At 46.0% G+C, this 12,480-nt stretch overlaps 4 protein-coding genes across 4 annotated transcripts; 2 read left to right on the top strand and 2 right to left on the bottom strand.

Moving 5' to 3' along the window:
• Window positions 1-3,471: 3,471 nt before the first annotated feature.
• N7483_004595 (uncharacterized protein) lies at window positions 3,472-4,554 on the top strand (the record flags this gene model as incomplete). Its single annotated transcript, XM_057088032.1, has 3 exons — window positions 3,472-3,537; window positions 3,618-3,861; window positions 3,926-4,554. 3 exons carry the CDS (start codon window positions 3,472-3,474, stop codon window positions 4,552-4,554), a joined length of 939 nt encoding a protein of 312 aa, XP_056947861.1.
• A 224-nt stretch (window positions 4,555-4,778) lies between these two features.
• On the bottom strand, window positions 4,779-6,548 carry N7483_004594 (kynurenine--oxoglutarate transaminase; the record flags this gene model as incomplete). The annotated part of the gene is made up of 8 exons (XM_057088031.1): window positions 4,779-5,490; window positions 5,538-5,551; window positions 5,604-5,757; window positions 5,807-5,879; window positions 5,940-6,045; window positions 6,098-6,182; window positions 6,252-6,320; window positions 6,376-6,548. The coding sequence occupies 8 exons, from the start codon at window positions 6,546-6,548 to the stop codon at window positions 4,779-4,781; spliced, it is 1,386 nt and encodes a 461-aa protein (XP_056947860.1).
• Window positions 6,549-7,173: 625 nt separating this feature from the next.
• N7483_004593 (ssDNA-dependent ATPase MGS1) lies at window positions 7,174-8,715 on the top strand (the record flags this gene model as incomplete). The annotated part of the gene is made up of 1 exon (XM_057088030.1): window positions 7,174-8,715. One exon carries the CDS (start codon window positions 7,174-7,176, stop codon window positions 8,713-8,715), a length of 1,542 nt encoding a protein of 513 aa, XP_056947859.1.
• A 1,743-nt stretch (window positions 8,716-10,458) lies between these two features.
• N7483_004592 (uncharacterized protein) lies at window positions 10,459-12,237 on the bottom strand (the record flags this gene model as incomplete). Its single annotated transcript, XM_057088029.1, has 1 exon — window positions 10,459-12,237. One exon carries the CDS (start codon window positions 12,235-12,237, stop codon window positions 10,459-10,461), a length of 1,779 nt encoding a protein of 592 aa, XP_056947858.1.
• Between the last annotated feature and the right edge of the window lie 243 nt (window positions 12,238-12,480).

Below are 12,480 nucleotides of genomic sequence, written 5' to 3'. Positions count from 1 at the left end.
CAACATTGAATCTTCAGTTTTGATTACCTATAAAGTAGGTAGTTGGTGAATCTTTGTCATAAAATACAGGGTGTCTAGCATGCTGTGGCCTAGGATAGCTTGAATGGTGATTTTGCTTCAGTATTCCAAGGTTGCCATCAAGTGATATTTGTAACTATACCAGTAAAGGTCTGAAGAGATCATCATGATACTGTTGCTAAAAAAGGGAGCTTTTCAAGCTTAGGCTGTGAACTATTGGCAGTTACTACTAGTACCTAGTAAAACTTTAAGTTCAAGTTACCTCCAGGGCTGTTACTAGTATTATTGAAAATAGTATAACTGGATATATAGAACTACCTAGTACTATATCACCTACCAGTATTGATACTACTCTTACACTGGCACAGCCTAAGGCCCTACTTCAAGTTGAAATCTTTTAGTAGGTTCCACATGTGCAACATTTTGAAGGTTTCTACCCAACTCTTAACTACTAGATATACCATGAATTGATCATGATGGATGGCAGGTGCCCATTGACCTCGCAAACTTCCATTGTTCTAAGGAAGGTTTCAGCATTTGAAGGTTGAACTTGAAGATATCGATTATTAAAGCAAGGGAAAATCAGCACCGAAGCAAACAAACTTGAATGTCTTCCAGTGGTTTATTTACTGAAAGTTTCCTCTTTATTATTCAATACTTCAAAACATTCAAGTTGGTATTCAACATCGGAAATTTTTATATAAATCTATCATAACCGATGAGGCTGTCACTTGCCCCGCTTATATGGATGTAAGCCCCGGAGTCATGTTATCGTTTTCTTTCTCTCCTCTTTCTCATACCATTTCAAATGTTCAAGCTCTTCTAACAACCTTGAAACATCTTCTATCAAGTGTCTATTCACTTGATCCAAAGAAGACCATATCATTTGCAGCCACCCATTGGATTCTGGGATAAGTTCTGTACTACTAGTAGTATCAACTTGGAAGCCTTTGATCAAAGCACTATATCTGCAGCTCTATTTTGTGTGCTTAATCTTATCAAAAAGTCTACAACATTTTAAGTGACATAGGTTGTCAGTTCGGGCTATTTGGAGTGCAAGATCACTCTTTAAAAGCACCGTGACTTCAGGTTGAGGTTACTGTGTGCTTTGGATGAGCCCACTCACACGAGGCGAACATATGAAAGATTTTATTTATATGTAACGCCATAAAGATCCTAGTACCTACCAGGTAAACTGATATTGGTCTGGCCCGGTGAAATTCACGATTGAGAAACTCAAGGTAAAGCCCGGCAATGCAGCCAGATGGGAATTTATTCTTTGGAGAATATCGACTGAATTCATCATACATTTTATGAGTTTTGGTACCCTAAAATTCGTCAAGAAAGCTCTGAATCAAGAAGCTCCACCCAAGATTGACGGTATCAAAGCCCTGAAATGGGTAGATACGATTTCTCCGGGGGCTTACTTGAAGCTCCTTAGTTTTGCCCCAGGTGTGACAGAAATCAGAAAAGGAGACTCAGAATATCTACATCGGCGCTGGCATTGGGATATATGGATTGAAAAGGCAGGTAAAAACAAAGAGACTAAATTAGCTTCTCGAGTGGCTTTAGCTCGTGGTTTTGAGAGCTCGGAGACTAACCAGGGTTCCCTCTACCTAGTATTCATTCTTGCGCTCAATCATTAACTCACAGATTCCGATGACCTTTGCCGCTGACGAATTCCCTTTTCTGAAGTTTCCTCTGGCAACTCTCTTTCCCGTCAACCTCATCGCAACCGAGAATCCCTTACTATTCGCACGAAATTATCGTTGATACCAGTGGCGATTCTGATGAAGAACTGAGGATATTGGGTCGTGATGCTCATTGTGAGAAGCCCGACTCCAGTGCACGCCCTGGCCACGCAGTGGTACCTGGCTCATACAGGACAACATGACGATGCAGTGGAACCACTTGATGTGATCGTGATGGAGGACGAGGAGATTTGAGCTGGTAATTGACCTGACTGAGAGCTAGATGATTCACATCGACTGAAATGGCAACCCCGATTCGATCTATGTCGGACAGCGGCAGCGGTCATCTGACACCGAATATCTTCTCAGTCAAAAACCAAGTGCTGAAAGAAGGGCTCACATTTGATAAATTCTCGATATACGGTATAGACTGTCCTATTAATGATTTCTTAATAATATTATACCTATTCAGGGACGATGGAATGCCCGATGAACGGAGTGCTGAGCCAGACACTGCAGTGAATATCAGTGGTGATCCTCATGAACGGCTAGAAGCCAACATCTCATTGAAGATGAATCTGGCTTCTGCCATGGTCCTATTATGGCTGTCAATTCAATTATGAAGCAGTTAGTGAAGCCTCGTGAATGGCAGGGTGTCTGGCATGCTGTCGCCTCAGTATTGCCGTATTTGCAACTATACCGTCAAAGGTATGAAGGGATTCCGACAATACTGTCGCCAGCAAATGCGGACTATTCACGAGCTGGCTTTGATGTTAGCTTTTGATAGCCCTGTAGTCCTTACGCACCGTCAATAAATCACACCTGAGACGCCCGACATCTGGAGGCTTTGACCCCTGCCTGGTCGTTGTAGAGCGATACCGCTTCCTCTTGGTTTCTCTCTAAGCAGTCTTTTATCTCTCTCGTCTATGGGAGTGTCCTATGCATTTGCCGTCAAGCTGCCATCTCTTGAGTCATTACCGAGATTTTGTTGCTCAATATCCTTTTATATCACGCCAATTTCACCACCTAAGTCAGGACTCACAAACGTTATAGGGTAAGCAAGTTTCTATCATCTTGCGCTGCATTTACTTTTGAGGTAAAAATACACTTCAAGTTGCTTTAGAAGACCAACAGGAACTTTAAGAAGAATATAAAGACCCCCAAAACATATGGCGGACTTTGTGGACAAAATCCATGAAGTCTGGGAAACCGACCCTGTCCCATTTTAGTGGAACGATTCCACACAGTTCATGCTCTTGACTATATATTACGATTTACACCTGCTTATTGTTGCCGAGTTTGTAGCATTTATTGCCTGGCAACAATGATGCGTATCGAAAGGATGCTTCCAAGGTGAAGCTAACATTGAATCACCACCCTGCAGGCTATGGACGGGCTCGGATTTACGGACCAGAGTGAGACTATAGTGGATTTGAATATAAATCCATTTCTTCCAAGAGTCTTAGGAGGAGCTGTCAAAGCGGGAACTTAAAGCTCTAGACATATCCATTTTGGTGGCTATGCACACTGGTCAACCGCGACGGCAAAACGCGCCCTTTCAGGGGGAATTCCGATGTCAATTTGTAATACTACTACCCACATGGACCACATGTACTACTAGTATGAAACAAATCATCCAAAATTCATATTCCGTACCTGTCAGTGTATCTGAGAAACCTGAGTCCAAAATTACTGTTTCTTACTCTCTTTCTTACTCGCAGGTATCTATTGAGCCCAGCCTCAACCCTTGAAGCCTTGCAAAATGTCTGTCAAAGCTGCAGAAGACAACCCGTTCCAGCTGTTGATTCAGGAAACAAATAATGACCCAGTAAGTCGAGAAGTCACCTCAGAAATCTCCTATTAGTGACGGCGAGTCACATACTGACAACACATTTTCCATCCGAGTAGGCTCAACTGCAAGCGCGTTATGAGAGCCACCGGGTAAACCGAAACAAGCAGCAAAGCACAACCATTCTCTCTGAGAACTTCCCAGGTTGGAGCCTGGATGAAATCCTCAAGCGTCTTGATGGTCCTGAGAAGGAAGATGGTTTTGTTGATCCTCGGAACTGTTTGGTAATTTGGGCTAAACCCCCTCCACATATCCGTGACATGGTCGCTTTTGTTCAGAATGAACTCAAGGATGTTGCTCCCTGTAAGTCGCGATTGAATCAAAGTTTTAGTCCTCAGCAGTGAAGACGATTGCTTATTTTGAACAGCCCTGTGGTTTATGCCCTCTGAAAATCTGCACACGACAGTGCTGGAAGTGGCTCACTCCTTGACTAAGGAACAGATCGGTAACCTAGTTCATATTCTCGAGTCTTCGGAGAAAATGAGCCCAGCACAGATTGTGGAATATCCACTCACTCATCAGGCACCTCTTCTCAAACCTATGATCAGTTTTGACTCTGCTGCCATGGCACTCAGCTTTGTTCCTGCTGCGGGTGAAGCCTCAAATGAACAAGGAAATGCTGGTAGCCATAGTGACCAGTATACATATCATCATCTCCGGGGAGATGTTTTTGATATGGTACGACAGGCTGGTATCCCGGTCGCCTCTAGGTATATCTACCCCTCTGCCCATCTCACTATTGCGCGATTTATCAATCATGATGGCTTCTCTGTGAAGGGAACAGAGGGGAATGAGGTTGATCGTTCGCGTGTCAAGTTGTTGATTGATAGAATCACTGAGATCAATCAGAAGCTGGAAAATGAGTTCTGGCCACGGGTTGATGGTTCTATTCCGGATGGTGGAGAGTGGATTGTTGGACGAGATAGAGGTTTTGTGATTCAAAGAGGTCGTCTCTGGTATGGAGGTGGAGACTCGGAGACTCTTGCATATGCTTAGAGCGCTCCTCTACATTGTAAATACTTGTCACTGGTACTACCCTCATTCTGTACTAAGAAGTCATTAAACTTGAACATTAACTTGAACTCAGGACTGGATCCTACTAGTATTAAATAAAAGACTTGGATACTATCTCAATGCTTCAAGTTGGTAGGCAGGTTTTCTTATATCAAAAATCTTGAATTCTATATGCAAGAACATTCTCAGTAAGACTCTCAGGATTTTCACTGAATATACTTCTTCAGACCACGAAGTCTCTCCTTGGCAGTCTCAAGAACATCATCGTTCTTGCAAACCGCAAAGCGGAGATAGTCCTCTGCAATACTAGCATTGGCATCGGTATAAAACTCGGTGGGCGGAATAGCAGCAACACCAACCTCGTGAATCAAGAACCAGCAAAGCTTGAAGTCACGAGGGCGGTTAGCCACATGAGGTGGGAATGGGTAGTCAGCAGGAAGCTTGACAGATGCCATATTAGCCAGAACAAAGTATCCGCCCTCCGGATCGGAGTATGGAATGCCAAGCTCATCGAAGACCTGACAGAATCGCTCGATCTTGCCCTTCATCTCATTTCGGCTCTCGTCCCAGAATCCGACCTTCTCAGCCTGCTCGAATCCAACGGCAGCGGCTTCTTGAAGAGGAGAGACACTGCTGTAGCAGATACGGGTGTGTGCGCCAGCCACGTACTTGATCAAGTGCTCGGGACCAATCAGATAACCAACACGCCATCCGGTGGCGTAGAAGGCCTTACCAGCGGAGCCTACTGTCAGGGTGCGCTCATAGAGCTCAGGTGACAAGGTGGCAATTCGGGTGAAGGGGACATAGAAGAGACGGTCGTAGACCTCATCGGACAAGATAATGAGGTTGTGCTTCACACAAAGCTCGCCAATGCGCACCAGTTCTTCGTGCGAAAACACCTTACCCACGGGGTTGTGACTGTTAAATGTTAGCTTGAGATAGGAATTGAGAGTTGTCAGTCTTACGGAGAGTTGAGAACCTGGTACGAGTCAGTATGCTTAGTTCAATTCTCATGAATCAGAGATACTTACAATCATCTTAGTCTTGGAGTTGATATTATTTTCCAACTCATTAAAATCGATAGTCCACTCCGATGCTGGAGAGGTTCTAGTAGCACCATCCTTGGGAGGGTGCAGAGGCACATAACGAATAGTACCACCGGGCATCTCGATGTTGCTAATATACCTGCATAGGGCATGAGTATAGCACATAGATGTAGAAGACACCCACTTACTGGTCGAAGAATGGCTCAAAAATGATGACCTCGTCACCAGGCTCGATAAAGGCCATGAAAGCACTCAGCATTCCTGGTTAGAAACAATGGTCAGGCACGGTATCTATGTGTATGCCGCACTGCAATGGCTCACCCTCGTTCGCTCCGGTTGTGATCGAGACTTCGGTCTCTGGGTTCAATGTTCGACCAAAGAAAGGCGAGTATGCATCTGCGATGGCCTGCTTAAGACGAGGACGACCCTAGATTGGGTGAGCTTGGATCAACTTCCCATCCTCGGCTGTGTTTAAGTACCTTAGTCGGCGAGTACTGATTGCATTCCACCCGGTCGAGTGCGTCCTTCGCGGCGTCAATGGCAAACTTAGGAGGATTATAACCACTATACAGAGTAGGTACATTAGTCTCAACGTTTTATCCATTGGAATGTCTTTCTGCGGTGTCCACTCACAAGAAACCTTGACCCATGTTCACGATTGGCTGGACCGGTGACGCAGCCGCCGCTTCATTGACAATAGACCTGGTTATATCTTCAGCCAACTTGGCCAATTCCATTTGTATCGCGCAATTCATACCAGACATCCTGTCGTTGCCCCGCTACTCGCTTTGCGGGGCGAAAGGGATCGGGCCGCGGAGCTGTTGCCGACATTGCTCTTACGCCGAGGGTAGGAAGGGGTATGGAGCGGATGGAAGGGCGAAGGAGTCGCGGGGTAGTTGAGAGAGAGAAAAAGACGCGATCCACAATCATGGGGTGCTGTATAGGAAGTGTGGTACTGGAGTGGGAGTCGTATCGTTGAAGCGGCCAATGGCGTGCTTGGGGTTCCGGCTTCGGTGCTCCCGCCTTATCAGTTCTACATGGAATACTCCGTATGAGTAGCAACTGTAGTATGCAGTATAGAAATTGTACAACCACGGCAGTTTTAGGACCTAATAGAGCCTGAGATATAAAACTCACAATCATATAATATCTATTGATTTTGCCCACTCTTGAATTGCAATGCTGTCATCTCTGTTTGATCTATGAGAGTAAAAGGCACTATCATGATGTCCACTATGCTTTATATATGAATATTGAGATCTATAAATGGTACTAACTCTAAAACCGGAGTCTTACTACTCCAATATTTCAAAATTCAAACAAATTAAAGCATAACGTCAATTGCTCATGCATGTACGGAGTACTCTTGTAAAAAGTGGCTCTTGTACTTCCTACACCTGGGCAGCACTGATAAGACTTACTAAGCGGCTTATCGTTCGCGTCGGACGCGTCTCCGCATTTAATCCGCAAAGCAACGAGCTACGCATGGTAGAGACAACTCAAGCCATGGTGTCCTGTCCCATTTGTGGGAACTCGGTTCCTCAATTAAAGATAAATGATCATATTGACTCTGATTGTCAGAACTTTATTGACGCCCCATCGTCCCCCGGCGAACCTTCATCTCAGAAAGCCGTTCCGAGCATATTCCAGACGCCCTCCGCACGCAAAGCCTCCTCTCAAGCCAATATCTCAAAAGACTCACCCTCGCGGTCTAATCCCCCCTGTATCAAAGTCGCTCAATGGAAAACGATCATTCACCCAAGACACACTACCCCGAGAAAACAAATACAATGGAGACTCCGCAGAGCCGCAACCAAAGCGCCCAAAAGTCAATGCATTCCATAAAGCAGCTCCACTTGCAGAGCGTATGAGACCGAAGACCCTGGAGGACGTTTGTGGCCAAGAGCTGGTCGGTCCTTCGGGGGTACTACGCGGGCTGATCGAGCAAGACCGGGTTCCGAGCATGATTCTTTGGGGAAGTGCGGGGACAGGCAAGACAACGATTGCTCGTGTGATAGCATCCATGGTGGGCAGTCGGTTCGTGGAAATCAATAGCACCAGTAGCGGAGTGGCCGAATGCAAGAAAATCTTCGCTGAAGCCCGCAGCGAACTTGGCTTGACTGGCAGGAAGACCATCATCTTCTGCGATGAGATTCACCGATTTTCCAAGTCACAACAAGACGTATTCCTTGGGCCCGTGGAGAGTGGTCAAGTGACGTTGATCGGAGCCACCACGGAGAATCCGTCCTTCAAAGTCCAAAACGCCTTGCTTTCACGATGTAGAACATTCACCCTGGCGAAACTCACCGATGCAGACATTGCGTCAATCCTCCAACGTGCTTTGAAGATCGAAGGACCGAACTACAACCCCTCGGAGCTGGTTGATGACGAGTTGATTCAGTACTTGGCTCGTTTTGCTGATGGAGATGCTCGCACCTCTCTCAATCTCCTAGAACTTGCCATGGATCTCTCCAAGCGAGCGGGAATTACCAAAGAAGATCTGAAGCGATCTTTGACCAAAACTCTGGTTTATGATCGCGCGGGAGATCAACACTATGACACAATATCTGCTTTCCATAAGTCCCTTCGAGGGAGCGATCCAGATGCTGCGCTGTACTATCTGGCCCGCATGATCCAGTCCGGTGAAGACCCTTTGTATATTGCCCGGCGGCTGATTGTCGTCGCTTCTGAAGATATCGGGTTAGCTGACAACAGCATGCTAACCCTGGCAATATCAACTCACGCTGCTGTGGAAAAGGTAGGGCTTCCTGAAGCTAGAATAAACCTGGCTCATGCCACCGTTGCCATGGCATTGTCGAAAAAGAGCACACGAGCATATCGAGGGCTTAATAACGCGTTTGCCGCACTGAATGAGCCCGGTGTTGCTGGTCTGCCCATTCCTATTCACCTCAGAAACGCCCCGACCAAGTTGATGAAAGAGTTGGGATATGGCAAGGAATACAAATACAACCCGAACTATGTCGACGGGGAGGTTGAGCAGGAGTACCTTCCCGATGAGCTCCATGGCCGTACATTCCTGGAGGATCTGGATTTAGGTACACAACGAGATCCTGCTCTACCTCGTCTTGCGCGCTGAGATTACCCTTCTTATGACTACACTTTTATGACCACTTCGGAAACTTTCTTCTACATAATAGCCAATCTACATGATCCATTCCCGTTATTTTCTGACATGTAGACCGGCAGGATTCCGCCATAAGAGTATTAGAATCGTTTTCTCCAAACCTTGGAATATGGGAAAAAAAAAAAGAAAAAAGAAAGAAAGAAATTGATCTGTGTCTACGCTAGCTATGATACTAGACGGTCGTGGTGGTAAAAGAGGGATACACTTATCCTGCACTTGAGGTGCTAGTCGACGTACGACGTGTCTAGGTGAGGACGTGTACAGCTACTACTAAGCTGCTTATTTAGGGATGCACCATTCGCGCGATTAGGGAGCGGCCCTGGATTGTATAGCATCTGGTGGGAAATACTAGTAATAGTATGAGGGCCGGGCGTTGCTCCAGCACCTGCTCTTGGTGATAGAGTAGTATATCATAAATAATGCCAAATGGCAAGTAATCATAGGTGACACCAGGCGGCAAGGCATAGGCTGCAGGATTGACTAAGTTTATGCACTTCAACTACTCTAAGTCTATGTCCATTCTCTTAGTTCAGATTTTTAAGTGTCTATCAGGCAAGGCCTTATAGCTAATACTACGTTCAAATGTTACTTAGCTTTACCCAACCACTCACTTTTTTATCTTATTTTTAGGTATACCAGGCTAGAAAGCCTAAGGTTAAACTTTAAGCCATAGAATCAAGAGTCTATCAAACTTTACTATATAAGCTATATTAATACATAATTTACCTTGACTCCTACTTGACTCTTAGATTTATTAGGCTACTACACCTAAAAGGATAAGTAGAGTAATAGGTACTTAGGTACCTCTAAGGCTATATCAGCACTTATAAGTTAAAGCTGTTTAGCACACATGTGCCTTCTCTAACATAGACACCATATTCTACCTAACTACTATCAATATCATTTCAAGCCCCAGCAGGTACCAGTATGAATTTCTTACTCTTCCAACTCCTACACCCACATAATCATCTTCATAGTTCAACTTGACCAGTCAGACTTTGCGCTGGCCATACCACCGCCATCTTCTACATCTTTCGAACGCCAAGGAGATCTAGCCATAAATCGTTGCTCTGTCACTGAACTTCAGGCCGCTGTAAGGAGGTTTGCCTCCTCCTTGGAAATGGTCATCTTCCTGGAACCCTAAGGGTTTTGATTTCCGTGCGCTTCAAATGTTCCTCCTTACGGTCTACCTTTTTTAGCTTGGGTTTTAGTACTAGTATTATTATCAAGGAATCAACCTTGGAAGATTTGCTATCAATACCAGATTGCTATTAGTGTTATTACCAAGTGTTCAATGTCACCTGGGCATGATTTATTGCACATGAACTCGTGTCATGGAACTGAATCTGTCGATTGACAAGAGGCCAGAGCTTAGATACAGATTGTTTGGGAACAATATACAAACCGCCACAGTGGTCCTGACCGTATATATTGGAACCAAACTGCAAGTGATCTAGAAATTTCGAGAACACAAGATAGAAATTCCCGAGACCAAGTAGAATGGAAATGAGATTGAGAGTGGGGGTTATAAAAATCGCTGTGTACCAGCCAGCTGGATTGCGAAATGAAGAGAAGAGAAAAAGAAAAAGAAAAGTAAACGCCGAAACCTCATGCAATCGGATCCAAACAAATGCTGATGGGAGATATGGACAGGTCGCTGGAAACATGCTAGGGTATACATAAGCCGAAAGGAGGCTAGTGAGCCGGAGTCTTTCGATGGAAGATCGTGAAAAGAGAACTGAATCGATGCCGACGCTTGCTTTTTCCTGGGTTGGAACTGAGGAGTTCGGGTTCTTTGAGATCTTCTGTGTCCCAAATCTGTCGATGGTCTGAGTATAAAGGAAGGGTCTGATGAGATTTGGCGTTTTCGGAAGTTGGTTTGGCTTTGGATCTGTTCTTGGGCTGTACAGGAGCATCTTGGGGCTCTACTGAATTTTGTCGCAAAGAAGCAGGTCGAGATACCACAATGTCGCGACCATTCTCCCCGGTGCCAGTGAACATACTGTGACGGTTGGGACGATTACTAGACGCTGAGGCATTTCGTTGCTTTGCACGCTCCATGAAAGTGGCACCTGTGGAGTTGGACCGTCTCGATAGACTTCCGAATGATTTAAGTCCATCAATAGGTGACATGGTGTTCGCGCGGCGCATACTAGACATTGACACAACACGTTTCCCATTACTGACAACATCTTTCAGTTCGTTCAACTCGTCGCGCTCAGGGCTATTGTTTTCACTCTTTGCGCCGATCGGAGTTCCGCATTTGGAGGAAGTAGGCGAGGCGACACTCTTGGTGGGAGATGCAATAGGGTCGCCATAGCTGAAGTTATCGGACCATCCCTCACGGAACGCAACCCAAATACCAGTCACAATAATCATCGTTCGGAGTTCATCGTCAAGAGTGTACACTTTTGCGTTTGCATTCGTATTCGTATATAGCTCCTCAGGGCCCTCGTTATCCGATAAATCACTGATCACAGACATCCCCGAGCTCGGGGTAGTGGGGCCGGTGTTGGATCTAGTGACAGCAGAGTATTCATCATACACCTCCAGCTGGTTACGCGTCAAGGATGCAATCACCGGATGTCGACGGGTATTGGGATCAATAACACTAAACGTGAATCGCTTGGTATCTTCGCGAGGTTCAGAGCTAGGTTGTGCTGAGTATCTGCGATTTCGGCCAGCGCGCAAAGCCCATCGCATGACCTTTATGCCATTGTCCGTGCGAGTCACAAATTCGTAAGAGCCGCTCGGAAGAGGTGTAGCTTCCCATACTGGTCCAAAATTCAAACAGATCTCCGCCTTTCCCTTCTGAAGCGCATCGCCCTGAAGTATTTGGCAAATGGTGGCCACTACTTCTCGTTGATCTTCATCATCATCATCTGCGTTTGTCGAGGTTTCCGGAATCTTCCCAACACGACGCTCGTATAGTTCACTCGTGACAATTATTAAATCGTTCGGGCCCAACCCATTCCTCCCTCGGAACACAGTCGGGAACTTGCGGGCCAATCGGGGCACGAATAGTGTCGACGGTAAGATATCCAGGATCGGTAGGGGACGGGGAGTGTGCGTCACTTGCTGGAGCTGAAGAAGTAGTTTCGGACGTAGTTTGAGTCGTTTATGACGAGCGTGTGCGGCTGGATGGGCAAGCTGATAGGAGGTTTTGGATCTGGAAGCTTTGCGGGTGGTGGCTGTGTTGGACCGGCCAACACGCGGTCTAGGGAGAGCAGACTCAGCCTCCTTTGATTTGAGAGTAGGGTTCATAGCCACACCCAGGATTGAGTCCGGAGAAGCAGTAAGAGCATCGAGCTGTTTAGATCTGTTATATAGAGAGCCCAAGAGTGGCAGAGTAGCTATGGAGAGAGCTGAACAATAAGATGGTGAAGATTGCGCGGGTGGCGTTTCTGGGTGGACGCTAGGATCGGTAGTATGAGCAGCTGCGGCATCCGCTGTAAGACCAAGATTCAGTAACATTCTTGGACTCTCAGCGGGTGCCCTGGAGAAAACCCGCGTTTATGATATATGACGCTTTGATATCCACCGAGGCATTCAATGGGGGCGTCCACGCGTTCAGTGCGGGGGAAAATAAGATGAGCAGGCTAGTTTGAGGCCAGGAAGTGGGGATGATGCCAGATTGGTATAAGTGGCACGTATGAAAGAAAAATGTGATATAGAAAAAGGATGACAAGGTTAAGAATAATCAGATATAGAAAAAAG

The sequence above is a fragment of the Penicillium malachiteum genome (assembly GCF_028827825.1).
Source record: "Penicillium malachiteum strain IBT 17515 chromosome Unknown utg000002l:1.0-8849297.0:1.0-8852440.0, whole genome shotgun sequence".
In the NCBI taxonomy this organism is placed as follows: domain Eukaryota; kingdom Fungi; phylum Ascomycota; class Eurotiomycetes; order Eurotiales; family Aspergillaceae; genus Penicillium; species Penicillium malachiteum.
The sequence above is the reverse complement of the archived record's forward strand: the minus strand, read 5'-3'. Positions and strand labels throughout refer to the sequence as shown.